The sequence below is a fragment of the Ailuropoda melanoleuca genome, chromosome 5 (assembly GCF_002007445.2).
Source record: "Ailuropoda melanoleuca isolate Jingjing chromosome 5, ASM200744v2, whole genome shotgun sequence".
Taxonomy (NCBI): Eukaryota; Metazoa; Chordata; class Mammalia; order Carnivora; family Ursidae; genus Ailuropoda; species Ailuropoda melanoleuca.
The window spans coordinates 30,016,458-30,044,271 of record NC_048222.1 but is presented as its reverse complement, the minus strand read 5'-3'; the positions used below and the strand labels follow the sequence as shown (position 1 = coordinate 30,044,271).

Below are 27,814 nucleotides of genomic sequence, written 5' to 3'. Positions count from 1 at the left end.
AAATGGGCACCTTCTTTGTGGGATTTGTGAGAGGACTAAACGAGGTAATACAGGTGATGCCTCTTTGCACAGTACCTGGCTTGCCGTAAGTGCTCGATATCACCGCTGAACCCGTGCGGAGCCAGACCAGCTGCCAGCCTCACTAGATACACCTGGATGCTTCTCAGTTTGTTTCTGACCCACATCTTCATCTTCTCAGAATCTGATTTTAGGTCATGGTTGATCAAGAATAGGAGTACTACTTACAGGTATTTGTCAAGGTTCTTTCACCCGAATTGCTTTTCTCTTGCCTTCCTCCCCCTCGCCTTTTAGGAGGTTGTATGAAAGACTGGTCAAGGGGCGCCGGTGTGGCTTAGTGGGTTAAGCATCTGCCTTCGGCTCAGGTCATGATCTCAGGGTCCTGGTATCCAGCCCCACCAGGGGCTTCTTGCTCAGTGGGAGCCTGCTTCTCCCTCTCCCTCTGCCCGTCCCCCGCCTTCTCCTGTGTGTGTGTGTGGGCTCGCTCACCCTCTCTCTCAAATAAATAAATAAATAAAATACTAAAAAAAAAAAAGTGTCAAAGGCTCTGAGGTCAGACTTTCATGGTTCAAGTCTCTGTCTTACCACTTTTTCTTTGTGTGACCTTGAGCAGGACACATCTGTGAAGCAGGTGTACAAACGACATCTTTTAACAACATCATAAGGGTGTTGTGAGAATGGTAATAGCACATCCATGTGAAGGGCTCCCCGAGGGCTTGGCACATACTAGGCATTTGATGTGTGTTGTTTGGTATTATTAAGACTATTTCATCTATCAACCATGACTCCGGACTCTATTCTTGTTATCCATTTGTCTCAATCTTTCTCCCTAGTTCCAGCTGCTTATTCCTGCTTATCTGCTGAACATTTTTCCATAAAGATCCAACCAAAACTTTATTTTCAGCCTGTCCTAAAATATACCTACAGTACATCCATCCACTCTTCTCTTTCCCCAAATGTCCTCCTCTACCTCCCTGCCACCATTCTTCCATTACTGTCAGCACTGATGGGAAATGAAGGACTTGGATTCCTATGTCAAGAATTCCAGATATCAGAAATCCTTGTTTCTCTCTCTTCCCATAAATTCTCATAGTTGGAGGGCCCTCCCACCCAGCTTGAGGGAAACGAGGACAGAGCTGTAAAGGGACTTGCCCAAGGTCACTAGCAAGTGGGCAGCAGAAGGAATTCGGGCCTCCTGCATTTGAGGTGCTTCCCCTCTCCCCACCCCATGGCTGTTTCTTTGTGCCACAAAACCACTTTGCCCCAGTTGCCCTAGAGGCCCTGGCAGACTCACAGTTCCTGGAATTGGGGAGGCTAGGCTGGGGGTCCCCAAGTAGTCCTTGAAACAATTAAAAATCAGATTTCATAAACCATGTCTCCTGTTATCCTGAGTTCTGCGTTGGGGAAAGGGGGGAGGCAGAGGGGGGGGAGCTAGCTCCTTTGAGAATTTCTAAGCATCATGAACAAAGTAAACCCCAAACTGTAGGATGTGAATCATTCTGAGTGTGCCTCTGTTGGCCACCAATGGGTACAAGAAATGTAAATTCTGCAGGGGTTGTGAGTGGTTTAGCCAGTGTTTTTCGATGTAGGAAATTCCAAGCGTGGAGTTTGCGGGTGCCCAAGGGAGCCCTCCGTGTCTCTCCCCGCAATCCTCTCTCTTAGCCCTGACAGATCTCCGGTAGCGCCCAGCAGACGCGTGCTCCGTGGGGGCCACACGGCGGGCCGCAGACACCAAAACAGCCATCTACTCACCATGTTCCTACTTCCTCAGACTATTGAAGTCAGAAAATTCTTGCCATTCCTGAGCTAGTAAGGGAGACTCAGACCCAGTGACCTCCTTTTGTTTCCGCTGGGGGCTGCAGCCCCTGGGCCGTTTCACCCCTCCGACCCGACAGGCTCCCGCTCCGGCTTCAGCTCTCAGCTCCTAGTCGGGTCGGTGGAGGAAAGGGGAGCAGGGAGGCAGCAGTGGGAAGAGTCTACAAGGGGGAAAGAGAGTGGCCTCACTTTCTCCATTCTCCCACCACACCAGGGAAGAAGAAACGGCCCAAAGTAAAGCCGGAGTTTAAAAAAACGATCCCCTGTTCATAGACACAGAAAGTAGAGGTTATCGCGGGCTGGGAAGGAGGGGGGTTGGGAGAAGGGGCGGGGGAGTTATTGTTTAATGGGTAGGGTTTTTTGTGGGGGGTGATGAAAGGTTTCGGCTATAGGTAGTGGTGATGGTTACACAACATTGTGAATTTAGTTTATTTAACGCCACTTACGAATCATTAAAATGAGAAATATTATGCTATGTATTTTGCCTCATAAAAAATCTACAATAATTTTTTTTTCAAAACCCCATTCTCTGCATTTCTTTTGAAACTGACTTCAAATAGACTGGCTTCAAATCTATGCAGCTGGATTCTTTGTCAGGAGATCATTATACTTTGCTTTAGGCTGGTGGTTCTAGAGAATTATGGATGACAGGAACGATTGAAACTGATTTACTTCTCAAGTGTTTGAGATTCCTTCATCCCTACCCAGTAATGTCTATTCAGGAAGAGCTTGTCTTGACCAAAGACAGAAAAATAAAAGAAAATGTACGGGCCACCATCTAAAGTGGGCGTGGGTTGAGAAAATCTCCTATGTGAAATCTCAGATTTGGAAAACAAATTGGTGGTTGATGATTTGCCTTACAAAAGACTGACTCACTTAACAAAAGAGTTTACTCAAAGGTTCCTTGAAGAAGTTAGCCCCCTGGTGCATTTAATGATATTATTGGATTAAAAAAAAACCATTCGACCATTCAAGGACACTGCACTGTAAATACGTGAATGCATTGTATTGTGTTGTAAGAGTGGGAATAAAAGAGTCAGGACTCTTTGACAAATGGACCATTTTGGCCCAAAGTAACACAAGGGGGAGGTTGGGCGGGGGGGACAAGACCAGTTTTCTTGGCCTAAAATCTGGGCAGCTTTCTGGGAAGGCTTTGGGAGTTTGTGATTTATTTACGACCAGCTAAGCCCAAGGCCTGCAATGTGTCCATTTTGAGGACTTATGGTCAATGTTTCTACCTCTGCCCATGCTGACCCCCCATCACCTGCCCTCATCATAAAGGCTCTCAGGTGTGAGCTCAACTCTGTCCTGCAATGGCAGAAAAATATCTCTGTTGCCAGAAAGTGGATTCTCTCTGGTGATGAAGAATGATCCTTATTTATGTCTGCCTAGGTACATTCTGGGGCCCATAAAGGTTTAATTGTCCCTCTAACTAGTTTTTTAAAAAAACCCACAAAGAGGCTGCCAGCTTTCCCCAGAGTTTAAAACCAACTGAATGCGGTTCTGTGGAAACTGCTTTAAGTGTGTAACTCGCGCCGTGTCCTGGGGCACAAGGCAGGATTGTTTTGGGGAGTCGAAAGACGCAGCTCTTAGGAAGACTTTTAAAGTCAGTTTTTGTGGCTTTGGGCTGCTGCTGACCCTGGCTTGCTCTGTAGAAAGAGAGAGAGAGAGAGAGTCCCTCTCTCTCACTGGGAGCCTACTTCTGGAAGTTACTCCCAGGGTGCCACTGCCCCCTACCGCCACCTTCCAGTCAGGGTGGGGGGAACCTCCCTGTCACAGGACCCTAAACACCCTTCCTTTTCTCTCGGATGTTGTCTCTGAGGGTTTAAAAGACTCCCAGGACAGAGGAGAGATGGAAAGAGAGGAAACGTGTCTGAGACAAAAAGAGAAAGACGGAAGCTGGTAACTGAAACTGGGTCCAGAGAGAGACAGTTTGCTTGACCTCTGCAGTGTGTGTGGGGGGCAGTGGTTCGTTCCCCGTGGCCCCTCCACGCTGTTGCGCCCCTGTTTGTGTCTGTTTGCTTATGCTACCATTAGGCATCGGGCATCTACCATGCTCCAGGCTCAGTGGTAAATGAAATGCAGACCGTCCCTCCTCTCAGAGAGCCTACAGTCTGGTGGTGGAACTCCACGCTGAGTAAAGTTAATTATGTCAACAATCATATATTACAAACTGTAGTGAAGGCTATGAAGACAACATACAGGGTGCTGAGAGAAGTTAACGAGATTCATAGACGTTTCCCTGAGGAAGTTAGGCCTTGCAAGCTGGACCTGAAGAATGAGAGGGAGCCAGTGAGGTAGAAGGGGGAGGATCCCAGAAAGAAGGGACAGCGTGTGCAAAGACCCCGGGGCAGGAAAGAGCAAGGGCCTCTTAAGTACGGCTGGTAGAGAGAGATGTGGCTAAAGAAGTTGGATGTTTAACGCGGCTGCCAGAATCTTCTTTGTCCTCTCTTGGAGCCCCCTTTCCCTAAAAGACTTGTAATGGTTCCCCATCCATCACACTTCACTTCGAGCTTCAAAGGGCTGTGTCCAGACTGCCCCCAGATTACCGAAACCCTTCTCACACTCCACTTTGGTTCTATGAAGAAAACACATTTATCAAAAGACTAAAGCAAATAGTTTTGACGTGCGGTTCTGTACCATAAGGGAGGCTATAATGGAGTCAGTCCCAGTTTACATGACTCCAAATGGTTTCATTTAAATGTCCCACCCTGTATTTACGCGTCCCTACCACTTCAGTTGACTGTTTATCTTGCAGTGTAGTCTCCTGAGCTTGCAGGCTGGGCCTCTATGTAATTCTGTCTCTTACTTTTTCCATTCCATGGCCTGTCATTTACATTGTTCTTAAGGAAATGCAAATATTTACTTACAGTATTAGTTTTTACTCTTGCTTAGCCCTATATATTACAGAGTACACAGACTGACTGCGATATGGGTTCTAGTCCTGCGTTTTCCATAAACTGGTGGTGACCTTAGCCAAGTCATTTAACCTCATCGAGCCTCAGATGACTTGTAAAATGAGGCGTTTTTCATTTTTGTTATTTTGTTTTATTTTACAAAGCTAGCGGATCCATATTCAGGATTCCTCTTAAATTCTGCGGTTCTGAACCTCCTACAGTCATCCAGGAGTATTTCTCTTACATTTTTGTCTTTATCAACCCCTCTTTCAGAATGTCTTTGTGGGTAAGACCAACTCTCTGTATAATTGCGTTTGTATGGTAACATACCCAGGTTAGTATTTAGCAAATGAAAACAGAGCATGCCGTTGAGCTTGGGTTAAAGCTCACATATGTGGGGGAGTGGTTGAAGAGCAGGAACATTCTAGCTGCAGGCCTGAGATTCCCTTAGACTGCTTCTCAGTCTGGGGTGTATGAACTCATAGGGGTATATGGAGGTATGCCAGCGAGTATAGGAAGCCCTTCTTTTTGGAACAAGAATTCTACTCAAAGATTTGAGGAAAGAAAATTGACTTTAGTATTGAGACAAATATGGATATATTGTGAATAGAAGATAAAAGTGATATGATTTTTAAAAAAAGATTTATTTATTTGAGATACAGAGTGAGAGAGAGAGCAAGAGTTGGGGGTGGAGGGCAGAGAGAGAGAGAAGCAGACACCCCACTGAGCATCCCAGAACCCCAGGATCATGACCTGAGCCGAAGGCAGACGCTTAATGGACTGAGACGCCCCGAAAGTCATATGATATTTTAATATAAAAGGAGAACCCAGGGCTGTACAGCTTGGGGCACACTGCAATGTGAGAGGAAACGTGGCTTTTACTTTTGTCCTTGGGTTGCTTGAGAAACACTTGTCTTATGGGTCTTTGGAGATACGTACACTTTCGTAGGGTGAAGGTGCTAAGTCACTCAGGAAGGGTATTCCTGATAAACACTGGGCGTGTGTGGAAAATCCAGTTTCACCCATTAGGAGAGTTTAAAGAGGGTCCTGAGGTTGAGAGGGAACCAGGCTGAACAAAGGACCCATTCCCCAAAAAAACCAAATCAGTTATGCAATGTTGCTTAGTATCCTGGCTAAACGCTGGGTTTGAACTGATCCAAACATCTGGAAGATCTCTCACCCGTTCTTTGACCTCCAGTATCTCTTCTCGTCTGTACCCCCAGCTCTGGTACTTACCATGCCATTTTATGTTAGTTATATTTTCTTGTTTATACAGCTTCTTAGCCAGAGTCAGGGAGGTTGGGTGAATTAAGAAAAAGTATAGGATTGCGAGTCAAGACCTTGCTTGCCACGTGACTTTTGATTACTCACTGAAGTCTCTGATTGCCTGTTTGCTCATCTATTAAATGGTGCAAAATGACACCTGCCTTACCTACTGAACAGGTAGGATTGTGTGCAGAGCATATGGATTTGAATGTAAAATCATTTTGTAAATCATTAAACAAAAATCAGTTATTATTAACTAAGACCCCAAAGGGAAGGAGGGCATATCTCTCACATCATCTTTCTATTCCCCTCAACTTTTAACTTTGCCTAGTTGGTTCTGATAACTATTAGTGATAAAGATCATGAAATGCTGTCCCCAGGCTGACCCTGGGAAAACTCTAATTCTGTCTTTCTCTCCCACCCCCATCCTTTACTCCATTTTTGGCTTCAGTCCCCACCCCCACCCCCACACGCTCCCACACTGCTATTTCTTCCCACTGCTCCTTCCAGAGAATTTGGGTATTAAGAGAATACTTATAGGGGCTGTGTAATGTATACGAATGAACTGCTGGAGGTAATTTTAGGCATTAGCAGGGAAAGTTTCACGGCAATGCCATTTTTGTGGGCAAATGAACTGGTGTCATTCTGGAAACTTTTCCCAGAATAAAAACGCCCAAACGGAACTCTGGAGGGGTTTTTTGTTTGTTTGTTTGTTTGTTTGTTTTTGAGACCCAGCCTAAGTATCTCCCATGTAATAATGAAGAACCACATTTTCATTGACCTTTTCGCTGAAGTCAGACAATTCCTCTCCCTTCTCAGTTTGGGGTGAAGGCCAGCCTGCTTCACAGTTAACATCTCTGAGGGAAACACCAGGAAAGGTTGAGGAGGGGTAAGGGGCAGGTTTAACATGTACTGGATTAAGAACGCTTCGGCTAAACAGTAACTTTACTAGGCCATTCCCCACATATCTGCCTTGACCTCAGGGTAAAGTGGACTTTTTTCTTTTCTTCTTTCTTTCTTTTTTTTTTTTTTTTTTTAAGATTTATTTATTTATTTGTCAGAGAGAGAGAGATTGTGAGCACAAGCAGGGGGAGCAACAGAGGGACAAGCAGGTTTCCCGCTGAGCAAGCGGCTCCATGTGGGTCTGATTCCAGGAACCTGGGATCATAACCTGAGCTGAAGGCTGAGGCTTAACAGACTAGATATCCAGGCGTCCCTAGAGTGGACTTTCTTAAGCAGAAATGTGTTCAGGGGCCCCTCGCTGGCTCAGTCGATAGAGCACACAACTCACACGCAACTTTGGGTCTCTGGGGCAGTGAGTTCAAGCTCCATGTTAGGCAAAGGAAGGAAGGGAGGGAGAGAGGAAGGGTTCTTAGGCCTATTCATAATATTCCCTTTCCAAACGCAGGAGTTGTGCAAGAAAAATCCACATTCCACACTAACAAGACAAGGGTTATAATAAGAACTTGATTTCTTACAGGCAATACTTTCATCTTATGTTTTATTTTATTTTTTTAAAGTAAGCTTTTGTTGTAAGAAATCAAGTCAGTTAATAAAGAGGGATAGGAGAGTAGAAGTGGACACTTCCTTTTTATTCCGCACCCCCCCCCCAACAAAGTGCAGGAACTGGAGGTGAGGGCGGTCACTCCAGGTCCTCACATCACTGCAAGGGCAACATGCAGACCCGGAACCCAGACAAGCCCGTGACCCGGGGCCAGGCGTAGGAAGCGTCGAGGGCTCCCTCTGCTGCCGGAGCCGGAGAGGGCCCGAGGCGGGCGTCCCGGGCGAGGAGGGCCGCACCCAGCGCCGCCCGCCCTGCGCCGCCGCCTCGTTGCGCGCCCGGAGCCTGACTTCTGGGGCCCCGCACCCCTCCTCCAGGCTCCTTTGTCCCGCCTGTCCCCCGAGAGGCCCTGAAGCTGCCCACCCTGCTCTTGTGGTCTGGCCAGGTCGGGCGCGCCGGGCCGGGCCCCGGTCCCCCGGCGGCAGTTGGAGAGCCCCCTTCCCCGACGCCAACGGCGCGTCATTTCTCCGCAGCCCAGATTCCATCCGCAACATGCCCGACGTCAAGGAGAAAGTGCCCCTGAAGGACCCCGGCGATGCAGAGTGCGGGTCCTGCAAGCCCGAAACCTCAGCACCGACCCGGGACGGCCGGAGCGGCCCCGAGGACCACCCTGCCTGTAGGTTCCGCCGCCCGTCGCCGCTCGGGGGCGCCCGGCCTGGGGCAGGGCGGGAGAGGAAGGGCCCGCCGTCCTCTCGTCCTCCNCCCCCCCTTTCCTGCCCCCCCCTTCCCTTTGTTGCCCCCCCCCCCCCCGCCCAGTCCCTGCTCACAGGCCCTAGGCCCCCTGTGGACCCGAAGGTTGGTCCAGGAGGAAGAAGTGACCCGGCGGGATCACTTGAATCTGACCAGATTTGAGGCCGAGCGTGTTCACCGCCATCGTTGTTGCAGTTTGAATTTGTAGGTGGAAAATGGCGGACACTGGGGGCGCTTTCAAAGACCCCGAGTGATTCTTTGGCGGGGGGAACGCTCGGCGCTTCATGGACTCAAGAACTGCTACTGCTCTGGGCTTCTGTTCTTGAGCTCTGTACTTTACATAAAGTTTCTGGTGGGTCACAGGGCTCTTCTATACTCGTAGGTCGAGCCTCGCTGGGACTCATCCTGCATTTCTCTTCCAGTAATCTCTAGAGAATGTAAACAGGCATCAGTCTTAAGACCTGTCCACATGCAAGAGTTTAACTCGAGTTAAACTCTCGAGGATTAAAACGAGAAAAATTAGTTCAAGGCCCTGCTACTCTTGAGGTTGAGTTGCTCTTGTTTCTCTTGTGGCCACATGGGGTCGCTGCCGGCTAACAGAATGAGCCCAAAGTGACAAATGCGTGCACAGGAACTTATTTCGATATGAGTGAACCCGATGTGGGGATGAAAGCCAATTTTTTGTAAATACAGTGTAAACAATTTAAGTTCTTTGGGTGGCTATTTAAATGAATCCATAGGTAAAACAACCCTAAAACGAGTAACCAAGTTCCCCCTTTAAAAAAAAAGAATTTGACATTTTGTAGATTAGGTTGACGTGGTTCAGTTGCTGTTTCATGTTGAAAATTTCTTTGTCCTCGGGATTTGGATTTTAAAAATCTACTTTAGTTGCATTTTACCTCGAATTTCTCTTTGGGCCCTCCCCTTCCCTGAATTTTACAGCTGTTGGGAGTTCCATAGTACCCCCGTACTTGTGAGCCGCGGAACAGTCTTGTCAAAGTAGGCTCCGAACTTTGACTTGTAGTTGGAAAGTGTTTCTGTGGATGGTCTTTCCCTCGTCCTTCAGTAAGCTGCTATAACTCAATCTCCCTTGGAAGATTTTCTTTTATTTCTCATTTCACGTGAGTGAGTTAATGGATTGTCTGTTTACATATTTGTGTTTTTGCCATTTTAGCTGAAACCAAAGGCTTCACAGGCTTTATGGTAAATTTGTTTACTAAGCAAAGGCTCAGTGGCTTTTTGGTAAATTTGTCACCTTTTACCCATACATTTTTATTTTATTTATTTTAATTTTTAATTTCAAAATATTTCAATTTTGTTGAAAAGTAAACAAAAACGGTGAATGCCCACATCGTTAACATTCTGCCACATTCCTCTATGTATCTATGTATCTATTTTTCTCTTTTCTTACTGAAAGTTAGGGTCATGCCTTTACTTCTAAAAACTTCATCGTGTATCTCCTAAGAATAAAGGCATTCTGTGTTTTTCCTTTTTACATTTTGAAATCTTACTTATGGGCAACTAAAATATTTACCAAAGTAGAGAGACTAGTACGATGAGCCTCGTTTACTCATTAGCCAGCTTCAACGGTGACCAACTTGTGGCTGATGTTTCATTTATATCCCTTCCACATCTCGGCACCTGATACTTTTCTGTGAGCAAATTATGAAGCGCTATTGAAAGAGAATGAGAAAATAAGATTTCCTGTGTGCAACTTCGTTCCACGTGCCAAGTGATCATTATAACTATTGTGCCTGTTTGCGAGAGCACGCCCAGCTGGATCTGTACTAAGAGCTTAGAGCAGTGGGTCCCAAACGCTAGTGCTGTTTGTGAAAAATTCTTCGCAATATTTAGTGAAAGGAAATAAAGATGTAATGAGTTTTTCCTAAAATTAAATTGATTCAACGTAAAGGACTCCTTTTTATTGTGACAATATTCCCTTTCTGGTTTTTTTTTTGGGGGGGTGCTTGTTTTTGGTTTTGTTTTTTTTGGAGGTTAAGCTATTTTATTTTTTTATTTATTTATTTTTTAAAGATTTTATTTATTTATTCATTCGACAGATAGAGACAGCCAGCGAGAGAGGGAACACAAGCAGGGGGAGCGGGAGAGGAAGAAGCAGGCTCCCAGCGGAGGAGCCTGATGTGGGGCTCGAACCCATAACGCCGGGATCACGCCCTGAGCCGAAGGCAGACGCTTAACTGCTGTGCCACCCAGGCGCCCCTAAGCTATTCTTTTATGAACTGATGGTTTGGTGGTGGTAGAGTGGATTTTTTTCATTTGCTTATTGGCTTGTCTCACTGTCCACACTTGGTAAAACAAAAAGTTGGCAAGTTGTCATCAGTTGCTCAGAATCTTTTTGGATAGGTCAGTGGCCTGTAAAATCCTAACACCTGGGAATGCCTGCTTTATGAGACCAGGTGACACTGGTGCCTTTCAGTACCGTCTGTATGGATAATTTAGCTGTCATCAGAGGCAGGAAAGGAGAGCGGAATCAGAGTACCCTGAGATAAATGCTTATTTTTGCAAATCACAAATTATTGTTTCTTTGCTGCTTTAATTATTATTTTACTTTTCAAGAGAAAGGCTTGTAATTAGTTTTTATTATTTATAAAATAACTTCTTTGTCCTTCCTTACCCCCATGCTGGACTACTCTAGGCACAGGGCCGAATTCAGAAAACCCAAATGACTAGAATGGTCAAATGAGTTGATGCAAGATCAGTTTGATGGATCTAAATTTGGGGCCTACTCAGAGTGAGTCCCTGAATAAACTAGAAATTCAGGATGACTTGTGTCCACCATAGATTGTTCTTTTTTTTTTTGTAAATGGGGATATAATTGATGTTAACATTTGTTTCGGGCGTACACCTGACATTCTTTCTGTCACAGGTCTGATAGATTCAGTTGAGGACGTTTGTAAGCCGAGCAACAAGACTGGAACGAATCATGATTTCCACGTGGAAGCAGAGGTTTCCCCTCCAAGCAGGTACCAGATCTTCTGATTTTCCCTTTTTATTCATCCTGGTGTAGCTATTTAGCTCTAATGGCTCCTGACCAGACTTGAAGCACTTTTATTTAATAATCCAATTTAGTCAAAACTGGGGGGAAAAATACCATGTTTGAATGTAAACCTTAGGAGGGCTGAACAACTTAAATAGAAGAGTAATAATTATTAGTATTAGAGGGTCAAGAAGCAAATGTTATTTAGTGAATAAGCCAAAGTAATTATTATTGGAATGTTCACTTTGCAACACCCCCCCCGTTAATAATGAAATATCAGTAGTGTGGATTTCAGATCTTCTCCGATAGTTGTGGAGGAAGTAGCCTGTGGTAGCTAGCTATTGTTGCCATCAAATTATCCCCAGACTTAGTAGCTGAAACAGTGCTCATTATCTCAGAGTTCCTGTGGGTCAGAGAAACGGGCACGGTTTAATGGTGTGTCTCTGGCTCTAGTTGTGGTCAGTGTGTTGAGCCCTCACCAGAGCCTCCCTCAGCCCGTCCACATGGCAGCTGGCTTCCCTCACCCAGAGTGAGTGCGAAAATAAGGGTGTGAGAGATGGTGCCCAAGACAGGACCCACAGTCTTTGTTACCTCATCTCAGAAGTGACGCCCCAGCACCTGGACTACATTCTGTCCGCTGGAAGGTAGTGGCTAAGCCACGCCCACGCCCCCGGAGGGGAAGTGACCCAGTGTGAATATCAGGAGTCCCGGATCGCTGGGGTTGTCCTGTTGGCTGCCCGCCTTATAGCTCCTTCCAGTTACTCTTTTAAGTGACCACAGATGAAACAGGCACAGATAAAATATGAATTTTTTTTTAAGATTTTATTTATTTGAGAGAGAGCGAAAGAGAGCACGAGCAGAGGGGAGAGGCAGAGGGAGAATGAGAAGCAGACTCCTTGCTGAGCCCCAACGTGGGGCTTGTTCCCAGGACCCTGGGATCGTGACCCTAAGCTGAAGGTGTTTGCTTAACCAACGGAGCCACCCAGGCGCCCCAAATAACAATTTTCTAATAGTGGTGTTTTCAGTTCTTTTCTTTCTGGCTTCATAAGTTAGTTAATTTTTTTTTAATATTGTATTTATTCCTTTGAGGGAGAACGAGTGAGCATGAGCTGGGGGAGGGGCAGAGGGAGAGGGAGAAGCAGGAGCCCGCTGAACAGGGAGCCAGACATGGGGCTAGATCCTGGGATCATGACCTGAGCTGAAGGCAGACGCTTAACTGACTGAGCCACCCTGGTGCCCCCATAAGTCAGTTTAATTTATGAATCAGAATCAGTACTCTGTTGATAAATAACACTCTCCCACCTCCGTCAAGCTTCGCTTTGATTCTTGGTTATATTGACATCGTTAACAAGTGAGAACCACTTGGGAAGTATGAGTTGAAAGGCTCTGCTGGTTTATTGGCAGTTAAATGGGTAAATTCAATGTCAGGTTTTAAAGCCGTTCTAATTTCCCACCAATAGATAAATGAGGGCAGCTCGTGATGAATTTCCTTGATGCTTTCATGACCCGGCAGCTTCAGGGCATCTGTCTCCAGGTGCCCCTGCTCCTTGTGCTCCGACTTGCCGTTCCTGGTGCCAAGCACGGCTGCTGTGGGACGAGGCGTTCACCAAACCCACGTCTCCTAACATCTCCCTCGCCGCTTACATATGAGCCCGGGAGAGTGAAGGTCTGCCAAAGGGGCAGCAGCGAGGCAGTCGGGGGCTGGGTAGAAGAGATGAGAGAGCGGGGAACGAAGCAGGGGAAATAGTACCGGTCAGAGCTGGGTTTTCACGTAAGGTCACACAGAATTTATAGCAGGAAAAAGGTTGAAATAGAGTTTGCCGTGACTCGTTTTTGGCAGTTGGCTCTCCTTTGTGCACAGGGTGGTGTTAATGACAGTCGTCCACTCCGAAGGGAGATCCCGTGTTTGGGCGTTCAGTCATCAGGCATATATTGAGTCCTTGTGTGGCAGGCAGAATGCTCAGCGCTGGGGACAGATACAGATGTAGCTGGGGGTAAACAAGGCGCTGTCCGCGCTGCCAGGAAGTTTTGGTGGGGGGCAGTTGAACAACAGACCGATCAGTTCACGTGTAGTTTGGTGTAGAGAGTTCCATGAGAGTGTTCAGTTGCTTAAGGAGGGTCAGAGAAGATCTGCGCACAGGGGAAGGCTTGAGTCGCTTGTGAAGACTTGAGTCGAGTCTTAGAGGAGGAATAGATGTTGCCCGGCTGGTCTAGGTGGGAAAGAATGCTCCTGGCAGAGGAAGCCATGTCGGAGCAACAATGTGGTATGTTCTTTACAGGGGCCTTGGTGGGGCTGGGCAAAGGTATGAGACAGAGGAGGCAAACTGGAAAAGGAGGCAGCGCCCTCTCCAGAAGGGTCCTGTCAGTGGTTTATGCTGCTGGTGAGGGGAAGCCCCTAACGGACTTTGAATGAGCTGGCATCATGGTCAGAATTGCAGTTCAGAAGTCCTTGGTTTTAGAATGACTTGGTGGAGAGCAGCTAGAAGAGGGACAGGACTGAGGCAGGGGGACCAGTGAGTGGACGATTGCAGGAGTCTGGGTGAGAGATGATGGGAGGAAGGGATGGATTCCAGAGGCATTTAAGAAGCACAGTTTATGGAACTTGGAGGTGGATGGGCTAGACAGGATGCGGAGAAGAGAGAACAGTTCTAGCAGACCTTAGACCGCTGGACCGATTGTAGTCGGTTGCCTCTGATGATTGACAGTGGTGTGTTGGGAGGCGAACTTTGATTTTTTTTTTGTTTATTCATCTTCATATTGCTTGTTTTTTGTTTGTTTTACACAGAGCATGCATTACTACTGTCTTTTTAAGGGGGGGACGTTTAATTCAAGAAAACTAGTAGCTTCTTGGCAATGACTAGGTCTAACCTCAGACTTTTCAAATGGTTCTTTTTCTCTTATGAGTCTCACTGCAGGTTTAGAGACATCATTTAAATAAACTTTGAGAAGAAAATTAATTTGTGTCATTTCCTTGTTTTAAATTACTGCACGTTTTTTTTAAAGATTTTATTTATTTATTTGACAGAGAGACAGCCAATGAGGGAACACAAGCAGGGGGAGTAGGAGAGGAAGAAGCAGGCTCATACCAGAAGAGCCTGACGTGGGGCTCGATCCCACAACACCGGGATCACGCCCTGAGCCGAAGGCAGATGCTTAACTGCTGTGCCACCCAGGCGCCCCCAGCACATTTTTTAAAGTAGTTTTGTTTCACAGAAAAAAAAACGACTGGAAAGTACAGAGTTCCCACACAGCCCGTCCTCTGCAGCACACAGATCCCCCCGTTGTTTATGTCTTGAAATAGTGAGGTCATTTGTTAGAGTTGGCGACCCAGTATTAATACGTTATTATTACTCGAGTCCATAGTGTACATGGGGTTCGTTTTTTGTATATTCTGTGGGTTTTGAAAAATGTACCATTTTTGTATCCTAAAGAGTGATTGCACGGCCCTAAAACCCCCCTCTGCTCTACTTATTCACCCTTTCTTCCTGCCCCACGAATCCTTGGCAACCATGGATCTTTTTACTGTCTCCGGTGGTTTCCAGAATGTCCTATAGTTGGAGTCGTACAACATGTAGCCTTTTCACACTGACTTCCTTTGTTTGGCAATATGCCTTTAAGATCCTCTCCTGTCTTTTGGGGCTTGATAACTCATTTCTTTCTGAAGCCGAGTCCTAGCCTGTCATCCAGAGATGCCACCGATCGTTTGTCCGCTCCCCTGCAGAGCGACGTCTTGGTTGCTTCCGAGTTTCAGCAATTATGAGTAAAGCTGCTGTAAACTCCCTGTGCAAGTTTTTGTGTGGACATAAGTTATCAACTCATTTGCCTAAATACGAGGGACAGTTGATGGGTCCTACGACAAGAGTAGGTTTCGTTTTGTAGGGAACTGCAGCACTGGTTTCCCCAGCGCCTGTGCCATTTTGCGTTCCCGCCAGCAATGCGTGCGAGTTCCTAGAGTTGCTCCACAGCCTCGCCGGCATTTGGTGGTGTCAGGATTTTGGATTGGGGCACTCTCATAGATACTGATGGGTATGTCATTGCTATCTTAATTTGCAGTTCCCTGATGACATGATGTTACGCATCTTTTCATATGCTTATTTGCCATCTGTGTGATGACTTTTGTGAGGTGTCTGTTCAGATCTTTGCCCACTTTAAAATTGGGTTGTTCTCTTCTTGTTGAGTTTTCACAGTTCTTTGTATATTTTGGATACTAGTTCTTTTTTTTTTTAATTTCATTTATTTATTAGAGAGAGTGCAAGCACAAGCAGGGGGAGCAGCAGCGGGAGAGGAAGAAGCAGGCTGTCTGCTGGGCAGGGAGCCTGATGTGAGGCTCAATCCCCAGGACCCCGGGATCCTGACCTGAGCCGAAGGCAGACTGTCAGCTGGCTGAGCGGCCCGGGCGCCCCATGGATTCTAGTTCTTTATCAGATATGCGTCCTGCAAAGATTGTGCTCTGTCTTTTCATCTGTTAACAGTGGCTGTCACAGAGCACGAGTTTTTAATTTTCATGGAGTCCAGTTTACCAATTTTTTCTTTCATGGATCATCATGCTTTTGGTGTTGTATCTAAAAGGTCTTGGCCAAACCCAGGGTCACCTAGTTTTCTCCTGTGTTGTCTTCTGTGTTACCTATGTTTTACATTTAGGTCTGTGATCCTTTTGTGGAAAGTAATAAGGTCTGTGTCTAGGTACATGTTTTTGCATGCAGAGGTCCAGTTTTTCCAGGACCACATGCTGAAGAGATTATCCTTTCTAAATTGAATTGCTCTTGCTTCTGTTTTTCTTTCTTGTCGTCGTTGTTTGTTATTTGTTTTCAGGGAGGAGAAATGACTGATCTTTCTGGCCTCCATGGCTGGCTACCTGGTAGTGCCCCTGAGGTTGGGAAAACGGGAGGCAAAGGTTTGGAAGAGGAAGATACCAAACTGAGTTTTAGACCTGCTGGTCTGGAAGTACCTATGGATATTCGAGTACTATCAAAGAAGAAAAATCCTTTTCTAGATTTTAGCACTATATCCTTTCGTTCGTTGCTATATGTATGCATAAAGGGGAACTAAGTCACATATTTTCTAGGCTACATGCAAAATCGGTGCTAAGGCTGGCCTGACCTTCCTGCTGCAGAGAGAGGACTGCTTGGAATCATGAGGAGCCCTTCTGAGAGCTTTTACTGATGCCCTTGACTTCCAAGTGTGGCCCCGGCTTGTTCAGCTTTGCTGCAGTCCAAGCGTGTTTCCCGGCCTTCTCCTGTCAGTGCGATGGTCTTTTGTCCTAGCAAATGCTGTTTGTTTGCGCCTTAGGAGATAATGAACTTCTAACAGTTTTTGGGTAGAGAAAGTAATTTGCTCATTTAACCCTCTTACAGTTTGGAAGGCAAGGTCAAGGAGACAATGCACAATACCTTTTGGGACCATCTCAAAGACCAATTGTCAGCTACTCCCCCAGACTTCAGTTGTGCTCTGGAACTTCTGAAAGAAATTAAAGAGGTGAGTGACCTACCTACCTTCCACCTGTAGATGTAAATTTCCTAGACATCCCCAAGGTCATTAGTATGTCTAACAGGTCCTAACTGAGCATGGCCTACGAATCAGTCAGAGGCTAACTCGTAGACAGAGATCACACAGTAGTTTCAACAAGGAAGTTTTAATGTAAAAATTATTATAACACGGCACTGAAGACACAAGAGCTTTGAGCTAGTAAGCAGGAAAACTCTAAAGTAGATGAAAATATCAGCTAGAAGGAGAATACGCCACACCCCTCGGGCTGAGAGAAGACACTCAGGGGCATGGCTGCACCGGGGAGGCTGCCGCCAGCGTGCCCTGCAGGGGCGGGGGCTGGAGCAGCCGCCCGTGCGGGAGGAGCCCGGCACTGGACAGGGAGCCACTTGCTCAGGGAGCTGAGCACCAGACAAGCCACTCAGGCTGCGGGAGCCAGCTACTGGCCAGGCCACACACCCGTACTGCATCATGCCAAGTGAGTATTCCAGAACCAGGAAGAGAAGCTCTTGCCTTGTGCGATGTCTTTGTTGTATGTGGTGGGCACACCCTAAGGTGACCCCCCACCAAGGGATCCACGCCTCTGTATAATCCTGTCTCCTTGTGTGAGGGTGCTGGTATGTTGCGCCTGGAAATACGCTTCACTGTGTAAGACTTCATCTTAGCAGACTCGAGAAACCCTCTTGCCGGGCTTCCAGAAACAGGTGGCTATGTAGCGAATGGCCTCTGGAGAGGGTCATGTGGCAGGGAAAGGGCGGCTGGCCCCCAGGATCTGAGGGCAGCGTCCATCTGTCAAGTCCACAGCTGTAAGGAAACGAATTCTGCCAGCGATTTGAATGAGCTTGGTAGCCGAGTCCCGCCCCGTCAAGCCTCCAAATGAGAGTGTAGCCCAGCCAGGACCCTGACTGCAGTCTGCGAGACCCGAGCACAGGGCCCAGTTAAACTGCGGCTGGGCTCCTGCCCCACAGAAACCGTGAGATAAGAAATGTGTGTGCTGTCAGAAGGCTCCGCGGTTGTGGTAATTTTATGCAGCCCAGAAAACTCATAGTGCCCCCTGCAGGTGCAGCTTAACAATTGTGCCACCTGGTGAAGTGAACTGACTCCATTTTCTCAGGGCAGAGAAGAGAATGACGGGTCTGGAACTGAGAGACAATAAACTGATAACTGTCACATTCCCCTCCTTTGGCTGCTTAGCTTCCGTACCCACCTGTCCACACACATTTCAGTTTTCGGAAAGGTCTCTATTTCTACCTGCTAAGATACAGTGGTCTTACAAGTTCTCGTTCTTTCCATAAAAGGAGGAGACTCACAGCTCCAACGGCTACTGCACCGGTTGCCATCAAATTCAGTCGCAGTGCCACTGACTGTTCTGTTACTTAAAGCCTAATGGTAAAGTTAACTGCCAGCAACCAGTGTGTAAAACAACATGGGAAGAGAAGGAGAGAAGAAAATGGTCAGCATAGACAAATAAGCCCGTGCCTATGACAGGCAGAGAGAAGGCTTGCATTCTTCTTTCTGTACTTGGTCACAAGGCTGTGGTGGATCTGCATGGCGTCCTCCTACCATTCCTTCCATATTGCCCTTGTCCTCAGCCCGAGCCTCATCCCGTTGGGTTTCTCTATATGCCGAAGACTCATAGATGACCCAGACCTTCACTGCCAAAGAGCCGAGTCTTGAAGCGTTTTGCTCTTGTTTGTTTGCCGTGGTTTTCCAGTAGCCTTTATTACTGGGTGGGGACCTCAGGACCTTCTTGCCTTCCTTGCGTAGCATCTGCCTGGTTTCTCCGTACTCAGGATCGTTTACTGTAGCCGCTGGCATAACTCCTTTTTCACCCTCTTGGTTCAGTGCTCTAAGGAGCCCCAAATGGACAGGTGCGGTCTCATAATAATTCCCTGGGACCCAGTGCAAGCGTTCCTCCCACATCGGCAGAGCCGACAGTTGGCAGGATGGGCAACAAAAATTCTGCAGGTGGGTTATCAGGTATAAAAGTAAGAGGAACCAGTCCTACTTCCACCCCTTGGTCCCCAGGACCATGTTTTCTGGCTTCATGAAACGGCACCTTACAATGGTCTTTGATTCAAAGAACACATTTCATCTTACAAGGCAGAACGTCTTCCCTTCAGGACATTGTCCTTCAACTCCTGCTGTAACCGAGTCCTCAGTAAGCCGTTCCGCTCTTCAGTTAAGGCCTGTCGATTTAAGGGGTATGTGGGTACGACCCCGTGGCTGCACTTCCGTTGCTCTGAAGTGAAGGGATCGGAGGCCATGGTGTGGGACGTGCCAGGGCCGGGACAGTGGGGAACGCTTTTGTGAAGTACACAGATGTCGGTGCTGATTAGAAGCATGAAGACAGAGAAGGCAAATCCGTATCCGGAATTTGTGTCTGTTCTGGTGAAGGTGAGTCTGCCCCTCCACAGTGGAGGAGCTTCACAGAAATCCTGTGTCACCAAGCGGCTGGCTCGTCCTCCCTGGGGAACATGCCATATGAGGGCCTTCGTTGTCTGTATTTTTTAGGATTTTTAAAATTGTAAGCATACATAACAAAATTTTTACCATTTTAATTATTTTCTTTTTAAAGTAGGCTCCATGCCCAATGTGGGGCTTGAACTCATGACCCTGAGATCAAGGGTTGCGTGCTCTGCCAACTGAGCCCGCTGGGCACCCCACCGTTTTTATTATTTCTAAGTGTTAAAATTCAGTAGCACTGAGTACATTCACAGTGTTGTGCGGCCATCACACTATCCATTTCCAGAATGTTCTTATCTTCCCAAGCAGAAACTGTACCCATTAACAGTAACTCTTCATTCCCTCCTCCTCCAGTGTCTGCTATCCTCTGTTATACTTCCTGTCTCTGTGTGTTTGGCTACTCCAGGTACCTCATAAAAGGGGAATCATAAGATATTTGTCCTTCTGTATGTGGCAGATTTCACTGTAGCGTAATGTTCTCAAGGTTCATCCATGTTGTAAGCATGGGTCAGAATTTCGTTCCTCTTTACGGCCTAGTAAAACTCCATTGTGCGGGTCTGTCCTGCATTTTGTTCACCCATTCCTCTGCTGATGGGCATTTGTGTTGTTTTCACATCTTGGCTATTGCGAGCAGTACTGCTACAAACATTCGTGTACAAGATTTTCTGCTCTTTTGGGCATATACCCAGGGGTGGCATGGCTGAATTTGAGAAGCCACTGAACTGTTTTCCACAGTGGCTACAGCGCTGCACATCCCCACCGGCAAGGTGTGGGGTTCCAGCTTTTCCACATTTCCCCCCATGCTGCTTTTCTTTTGTCACTGTAGCCAGCTTAGTGGTTGTGACGTGGAATCTCACCGTGGTCTGCCTCTGCATGGCCCTGATGGCTGACGGTGCTGGGCATCTTTCCCTGTGCTTATTGCCCAAGTCCTGTGTTGTCTTTGGGGAAAGGTTGACTCAAGTCCTTTGTCCATTTTCAAATGGGGTTGTTTGTCTTTTGTTGTTGAGTTGTTAGAGTTCTTTATGTTTTCTGGATAGTAGCCCCTTGGTAGGTAAGTGATTTGCAAATACGTCCTTCCATTCTGTGGGTAGTTTCTTCACCCTCTCCATAGTGTCTTGCATACACAAGTTTTACTCTTGATGAAGTCCAGTTGATCGAGCCTGTTTCTTCTGCCTTTGGTGTCCTATCTTGCCAAATCCAGAGTTATGAGGATATATCCCTTTATTTTCTAAGAGTTTTAGAATTTTAGCTCTTCTGTTTAGGTCTTTGCTCCTTTCGACTTAATTTTTTAAAAAAGATTTTATTTATTTGAGAGAGAGAGTGAGTGCACGAGCAATGCGGGGAAGGAGAGGGACAAGCAGACTCACTGCTGAGCAGGGAGCTTGATGCAGGGCTCGATCCCAGGATCCTGGGATCATGCCTGAGTCGAAGGCAGACGTTTAACACTGAGCCACCCAGGTGCCCTGAGTTAATTTTTCGTAAGGTGTAAGGTAAGGGTCCAACTTCATTTTTTAAAAAGATTTATTTATTTATTTTAGAGAGTGGGGGAGGAGCAGGAGAGGAAGAGAGAGTCTTAAGCAGATTGCACTCAGTGCAGAGCCAAACACGGGGCTTGATCTCATCACCCTGAGATCACGACCTGAGTTGAAACCAAGAGTGGGACGCTCAACTGACTCACCCAGGTGCCTCATTCTTTTATTCGTGGATACCCAGTTTCCTCAGCACCATTTGTTGAAAAGACTGTCCTTTTTCCATTGAATGGTCTTGACATTGTTTTCAAACATTGTTTGACCATATGTCCAGGTTTTATTTCTGGGCTCTCTATTCTGTTCTGCTCTGTGGGTCTGTCCTATCCCAGTATGTGTTTGGTCTCCTCTGGGCCATTTCATCTGGTGACGGATGACCGTGGGGCAGGCCCAGTCTTACGGGTAGGTGGGCCAGACAACACCTCGCTGCTCACGGGAAGCTCGGGCCACTCGGCCACCCCGTGTCCTACGGTGAGGGGTTTACCTCTGCAAAAGCCCAGGAGCAAGCTGGGAACCGTTTCTCAAAAGGCGGATAGTGATTTGCAGAAGAGGGCAGCGATGTGCTCCGCGTCCTAGCCGTCTCGCCGTGCCGCCGTCTCCGGGCCTGCCCGGGCTGTCACGGCGCCCTTCCTTGCCGGGCCGTGACGCGTCCCTGACCCCGCTGGCCCCCACGGCCGGATGGCTTCGCCGCTTGCGTGCGGCCTGGACTCGGCGCAGAGCCTGCTCGCGCTCCGCTTCCACTCGGAAACCTTCGGGCCAGCACCCGAGCGTTGCCGGGGCGAACTCTGACGTGGTCTGTGTTGCCTCGGAATCCAGAAAGGCCCGCGAGCGCTGTGCGTCTTTTTGTGTGGTGGGTGGCGTGGGGGGCAGCCGGGCGGGGACAGCGTGACAGGGTGCAGGCCGCTGACGTTCTGTGGGGGTCGTCTGCGCCTTCTCCTGCGGCATCCGGAGTACTCGCTACACCCGCCGCTCCGGGTCCGGTGGCTCTACGACGTCCCCCGCGGTCCCGAGTTTGTGCCAGTCCGGGCCCGGTCAGGAGACGGAGCCCCGGAGCGGGAGCGAAGCCGCAGCGGCGGGGACAGGCGGGGACAGCAGCTGCCCGCGCGGCCTCTCTTGCCTGCTCTGCCGCCGGCCGGAACCGCACAGTCGTTGCGGGGCCGGCCTGTACCGCCCGGCGCGGGCCCTGAAGTGTGGCCTTGGCGCCGGGAGCCTGCGGCCGGTCCCCCGCGTAGTTGACCGTTTTAAACCGCGGGCGGAAGCTGAGCCCTGGGAATCTGCACGACCACGTGCTCGCTGTTCGTTGAACCCCACGCCTCGCCCCACCTCGGTCTGCGTGTCACGGAGGCACGGAGATGAGTAAGACAGTCTCTCTTCACAGGGCGCTTACATTTTGGGGTCAGTAGACTATTTCCAGCGCCTCTTAACTGTTCCTTGGCCTATTTCTTCCTTGCCCCTTGAAGTAAAACCGTCTAAACAGGTGCCCACGTTGGGGCGCCTGGGCGGCTCAGTCAGTGAAGCGTCTGACTCTTGGTTTGGGCTCAGGTCGTGATCTCAGGGTCATGAGATCGAGCTCCACATCAGGCTCCACGCTGAGTGCGAAGTCGGCTTGCGATACCCTCCCTCCCCCTCTGCCCCAACCCCCACAACACACGCTCACTTTCTCAAATAAATAAAGCCCACTCTTTAAAATTAAGAGTATTCAGCACTATGTGACGTGTATATTTTATATTTGTGGTGCTTTGCATTTCTTTTATCCACACTCCTTGATGTTACTTTGTTTCTTTATCTCATTCTGCCTAGAAATTGAGGCACATGGCTGTATGGACCCCCTAAACCCTCGAACTCTCATCGGCCTCTTGACAAAGATAAATAACATTCTCTGGAAAATTTAGGGACTCCACTTTTTGGTCCCTAAAAGACAGGCTGATGTCTTTGGCTAAAGGGGGCTGGAGGAGGTTTGGGGCTCCACTCAGAAAGCACGTCCCTTCCACTTTGTCTCCTGGGCAGACCCTGCTGTCACTGCTGTTACCGCGCCAGAGCCGCCTACGAAGTGAGATCGAAGAAGCGCTGGACACGGCGTTGCTCAAGCAGAAGGCAGAACACGGGGCCCTGAACGTGCCTCTGCTCTCTAAGTACGTTCTCGACGTGATGACTCTGCTGTGCGCACCAGTTCGGGACGAGGCAGTGCAGAATCTAGAGAACATCACAGACCCTGTTCAGTTACTGAGGTGCGAAACATGCCGCCGTCCCTTGAAGCCCACCTCAGCCCCTGGGCCTCGATTTCAGCCCCCATCTTGGCTGGCTCTTCCCTACTGAAGACCTGACCAGTCCTTCTCTTCTCTCCTCGCTGGCTTAGTAGCTTTTCTTTTCTCCTGAAGATGGCCTTAGTTTGGTTGGGCTTCCTATATGACATCATATCATAAAACATTAGAGTGTGTGATCCTTCCAAGGAGTTCAAACATCCTTTCCCCACATTTTCTCACTGCAGTTTACACAGTGTGAGGGGACAGGGATGGGAGGTTATCCCTATTTAAGAGCTGTAGAAACCAAGACCCAGAAAGTTTAAAAAAAAAAAAAAAAGAGTGATTGGCTCCGAAATTGCTTCAGATATGACATCACCTGTAGTCCCACTTCCAAGAAAGATTCGTTAGCATGCTGGTGTGTTTCCTTTTGCTGACTCTACCTTTTAAAAAAGATGACAGAATGATTGTGTGCAAAGAGAGCTAGCCTGGAGGCTTCGAGGTCCAGAGACTTCCCTGTTCCTTGTTCTGCCATTCATTTACTCTGGGCCTGGGGTCCTGTGTGCTCTGAGTCACAGTGCCATTTTTTGTAAATTTAGGAGATGGGACTAATTTTTTTTTAAAGATTTTGTTTATTAGAGAAAGAGTGTGCATGAGTGGGGGGAGGGGCAGGCAGAGGGAGCCATGACCTGAGCCAAAGGCAGACGCTTCACCCACTGAGCCATCCAAGCGTCCTGGAGGTGGGACTCATTTTAAAGCTCCTCCTCACTCTGGAACACAGTGATTTAGTGACACTTTCTGTAGGTTCCCCTCTCAGTATATTTCCTTTCATAGTTTATTTTCTCTCTTTTTTTTTTTTTTTAAAGATTTTTTATTTATTTGACAGAGATAGAGACAGCCAGCGAGAGAGGGAACACAAGCAGGGGGAGTGGGAGAGGAAGAAGCAGGCTCATAGCAGAAGAGCGATGTGGGGCTCGATCCCAGAACGCCGGGATCACGCCCTGAGCCGAAGGCAGAGGCTTAACCGCTGTGCCACCCAGGCGCTCCTATTTTATTTTCTCTTATGTCAGAGGGATCTTCCAGGTTCTGGGCCTGATGAAAATGGACATGGTGAACTACACTATTCAGAGCCTTCAGCCCCACCTGCAGGAACATTCCATCCAGCATGAACGGGCAACATTCCAGGAACTCCTCAATAAGCAGCCAAGTATGTAAATAACTTGAGGGCCGGAGTGAGAAGATGGGATCTTGTTTGGGTCTGACTTTGGTGATGTTAGTACTCTGTCTCTTGGGAACAGAAAGTTCCTCCTCAGGTAGGCAGAGGGAGAAGGGTCTATCTGAGACAGACCCCCTCCCCCAACCAAAGCATTTATTTATTGACCAGGAGCAGTTCTTGAAAAGAACCTTAGTCTTGAAGCTTTAGGGATGCGGGTGCTGAAGCTGCTTCCCCGCTCTCTTCCCATCCTAGGCCTCCTTGATCACACCACCAAGTGGCTGACCCGAGCGGCAGCTGACCTCACCACGCCGCTTCTGGCTTGCCCGGACGCTTCCGACTCTACCACTGTGGCCTGCTCCTCTCCGAACGAGGCAGCCAACAGCCCGGAGCCCCTCAGCCCTACCATGGTGCTGTCCCAGGGTTTCCTGAACCTTCTTCTCTGGGAGCCTGAAAATGAAGAGTTCCCTGAGGTAGGCCTGAGGAGGGCATTGCCTCGTTTTGTGTTCGGGACCTCCATCCGGGGCCTCCCGTCCTGATAGCCTGTTCTCCCCTGCTTCCGCAGACGCTGCTGATGGACAGGACCCGGCTGCAGGAGCTGGAGTCCCAGCTGCGCCGGCTGACCATCCTGGCTTCCGTTTTGCTGGTGGCCAGTAGTTTCTCTGGCAGTGTTCTGTTTGGCTCACCCCAGTTTTTGGATAAGCTGAAACGTATAACCAAAGACCTGATGGAGGAGTTTGACTCCAGGTGAGCTGTGTAGAGCTTTCTAGAGTAGATGGTAGTGTGTGGTATGAAGACGGAGCTCGGTAACGAATACTTGCTTACATTCCACCACGGGTCACAACGACTGGAAGCATCCACAGGGGTTGTTAATGTCTTTCCATAATGGTCTTGAGACTTGTGACAAAGAAAAATAAAGCTTTCTTCCAAAAAGGGTCATATGGAAGATAGTTTCCTACGAAATGAGTCACGATCTTGTTTGCGACAAAGCAATCGTTCTCTCCTTGAGGGGCTGCCCGTGGGCTGGTCTTAGGTATATCCAGGAGTTGGTCAGATGTTAATCGAACATCTGTGTGCAGGGTGTCACACCAGAGGAAAAAAGGAATCAGAAGGCCAGGTTTGTCACTGTAATGGGTGACAGTAGGACAAATGACCATGGAAGATGTCCAAGAAAGTCTTAAAAATGTACATACACATATATAAATAAATTCCGTGGGGCTGAAGAATTGAGTGGATACCAAACTCTTGTCCAGAGTTGATTTTATAGTTTATCTTGTTTTCTAAGGAGTAGAACACGGTGTCGCATACAGAGAATAGTTGGGGCCTGGAGCGCGCCATGAAGGTGCTGAGCCGACCCGCTGGGTCCTGCTGCTACCAGGGACGGGGGTGGGGGCAGGAGGGTGGCTGGGAGTCTCCCTCAAGTGGGCCCAGCTTCTGGCGGGAAGGTTCCCTGGCTCTGGGCCTCTGCCAGGGTCTTCCGCTGGGTACCAGCTTACTCTCCTTCACGGTCTAGGCCTGAAGAAGCTATGCAGACTGTGAGTGAACAGGTGTCTCAGGAAATCCATCAAAGCCTCAAGAACATGGGCCTTGCTGCTCTGAGCAGTGACAACACAGCATCTCTGATAGGACAGCTGCAGAGCATTGCCAAGAAGGAGAACTGTGTCCGCAGCGTCATTGGTGAGCATGCCTGTGGGGGTGGAGAGAACGTTCCGGGGAGAGGTAGATCCCATCCCTGGAAGTCAGTCACTGAACCATCATAAAAAGCATGATCATTGTGCAAGTCACTGTTTAGGCTTTAGTTTTTTTCAAAATGCTGGGTTAACAGTATATTCCTTTCAGTTTAAAGATTGATTCTGGCTCTAAGGAAGGTTTGCACCTAGGAATTCATGACTTCTTAGTAGGACGTCGTGTCCACCTGGTTAAGTCATTCCTGGCCTTCTGGGTCGTTTTCTGACTATAGCCCAAGACATGACGTCTACCCCCACCTCCCAGCGACAAGAAGCTGATGCTGAATCAGCTGGAGGACATGTTCCCATAGCAAGGACTCTTCCCTTTTGGAATGGAGGGCATGAACTTGACCTTGCTCTTAACCTGAGCTATCCAAAGGATCAGTCTAAGATCCTCATGTTAAATACTCACCAGGATCTGCTGGTGGAGGCTTAAGTCATCTTTTGAATAGTCAGAAATTTACCAGCCCACTCGTTTGTGATCTTTGCTTTGTCCTTGGGAGCTAGCCAGCAGCCCCCTTCCCAAACAAAACAAATCTCCAGGTGAGTGGGTAGGCTAGTGACTATCTTGGTTAACTTAGAACTCGAGCGGGTAGAGCAGAGGGGCCATGCTGCTCCCTACAAGTTGTTTGCTTCTTCCCTGCTCACAGATCAGCGGATCCATTTGTTTCTCAAATGCTGTTTGGTCCTCGGTGTGCAGCGATCCCTGTTAGACCTCCCCGGAGGCCTGACTGTCATTGAAGCGGAGCTGGCAGAACTGGGCCAGAAGTTCGTCAGCCTGACGCATCACAATCAGAAGGTGTTTGGCCCCTACTACACGGAGATCCTAAAAACCCTCAGCCTTCCAGCTCAGGCCCTGGAAGCAGAGGTGGAGTCTCTGTGAAGGCACCGGCTCCGAGCCCTGGCACCTCGGGCCCAGGAGAGAAGCTTGGCATTCTCCTGGGGTGACCTCAGCAGTGACCATCCAAGCAGGAAGCCCCCCTCCCCCCCCCCGCAGCCGGTACACCAGGGCTGAAGTGAGCAGCTTGTCCGCACCAACTGGCCCAGACTCATTCACTAATAAACCCCAGAACCGCAAGCAGACCTGCGCTCCGCCTGTGCGCAGCCGCGTCTGGGCCCTGGGCCCCCAACCAGCTGAGAAGCCAAAAGAGCCCCCGGTTTGCCCCCACGGGCTAGGTGCTCCCTTCAGCATGCAGAGCTGAGAAGCCGAGACACCCGGGTGCTAGCATTATTTCTCTAAGAGTAAAGCGTTTCTTTGAGGGCTCCGAGAAGCCGGTAGAATTATCCACAGTGTGAGTAGAAGGGCTTCTCTGGAAGTCAGAAATCCATTCTGTCCAGCTCAGCTCGGGCTTGGGCATGGTTGGAAAAAGTTACTAGAAACTTCATTTCTTTTTTTTTTTTTTTAAAGATTTTATTTATTTATTTGACAGAGATAGAGACAGCCAGCGAGAGAGGGAACACCAAGCAGGGGGAGTGGGAGAGGAAGAAGCAGGCTCATAGCGGAGGAGCCTGATGTGGGGCTCTCCCATAACGCCGGGATCACGCCCTGAGCCGAAGGCAGACGCTTAACCGCTGTGCCACCCAGGCGCCCCTAGAAACTTCATTTCTAGGACCAGATTCCCCCGGAGGTTTCAAATGATGCAGCAAGCAATCGAGAAATAGTAAGAGCCTCAGCTGCTGCTTCTGTGGCTGGGTCTGCAGCAGGGGGTAAACTGAGGCTGCAGGGAAGTGGGTGTTGGCTGTGAGCAAGTGTTCTATAGAGGGGCAGGGAAGTGGGTGTTGGCTGTGAGCCAGTGTTCTATAGAGGGCACGTCTCAGAGGTCATGGGATTCCTCTCTCTCCAGAAGTCGGAGGGGAGGCTTGGACGGTGTGGTCAGAGACTGACTTGCATCATGTGTCTCGGTTCTGTTCTC

At 48.5% G+C, this 27,814-nt stretch overlaps 1 protein-coding gene across 2 annotated transcripts; it reads left to right on the top strand.

Annotated features, from left to right (window-relative positions):
* Positions 1–7,718: 7,718 nt before the first annotated feature.
* Positions 7,719–27,335, top strand: TCP11 (t-complex 11). 2 transcript variants are annotated; one of them, XM_034660584.1, is made up of 9 exons: positions 7,719–8,173; positions 11,135–11,231; positions 16,600–16,720; positions 22,729–22,853; positions 24,032–24,168; positions 24,430–24,647; positions 24,740–24,921; positions 25,688–25,851; positions 26,552–27,335. In XM_034660584.1, the coding sequence occupies exons 1-9, from the start codon at positions 8,050–8,052 to the stop codon at positions 26,782–26,784; spliced, it is 1,401 nt and encodes a 466-aa protein (XP_034516475.1). In that variant the 5' UTR covers positions 7,719–8,049; the 3' UTR covers positions 26,785–27,335. The 2 variants fall into 2 exon arrangements, with proteins under 2 accessions (XP_034516475.1, XP_034516474.1); XM_034660583.1 differs by having other exon boundaries at positions 22,729–22,949; positions 26,552–27,333.
* Positions 27,336–27,814: the final 479 nt, after the last annotated feature.

Bases quoted from the DNA above. Each gene is read 5' to 3' on its own strand.
- TCP11 (XM_034660583.1), top strand. From the start codon at position 8,050: ATGCCCGACGTCAAGGAGAAAGTGCCCCTGAAGGACCCCGGCGATGCA. The intron at 11,232-16,599 runs GTACCAGATCTT...ACCCTCTTACAG, and splicing joins GAGGTTTCCCCTCCAAGCAG to TTTGGAAGGCAAGGTCAAGG. The intron at 24,169-24,429 runs GTATGTAAATAA...TTCCCATCCTAG, and splicing joins ACTCCTCAATAAGCAGCCAA to GCCTCCTTGATCACACCACC.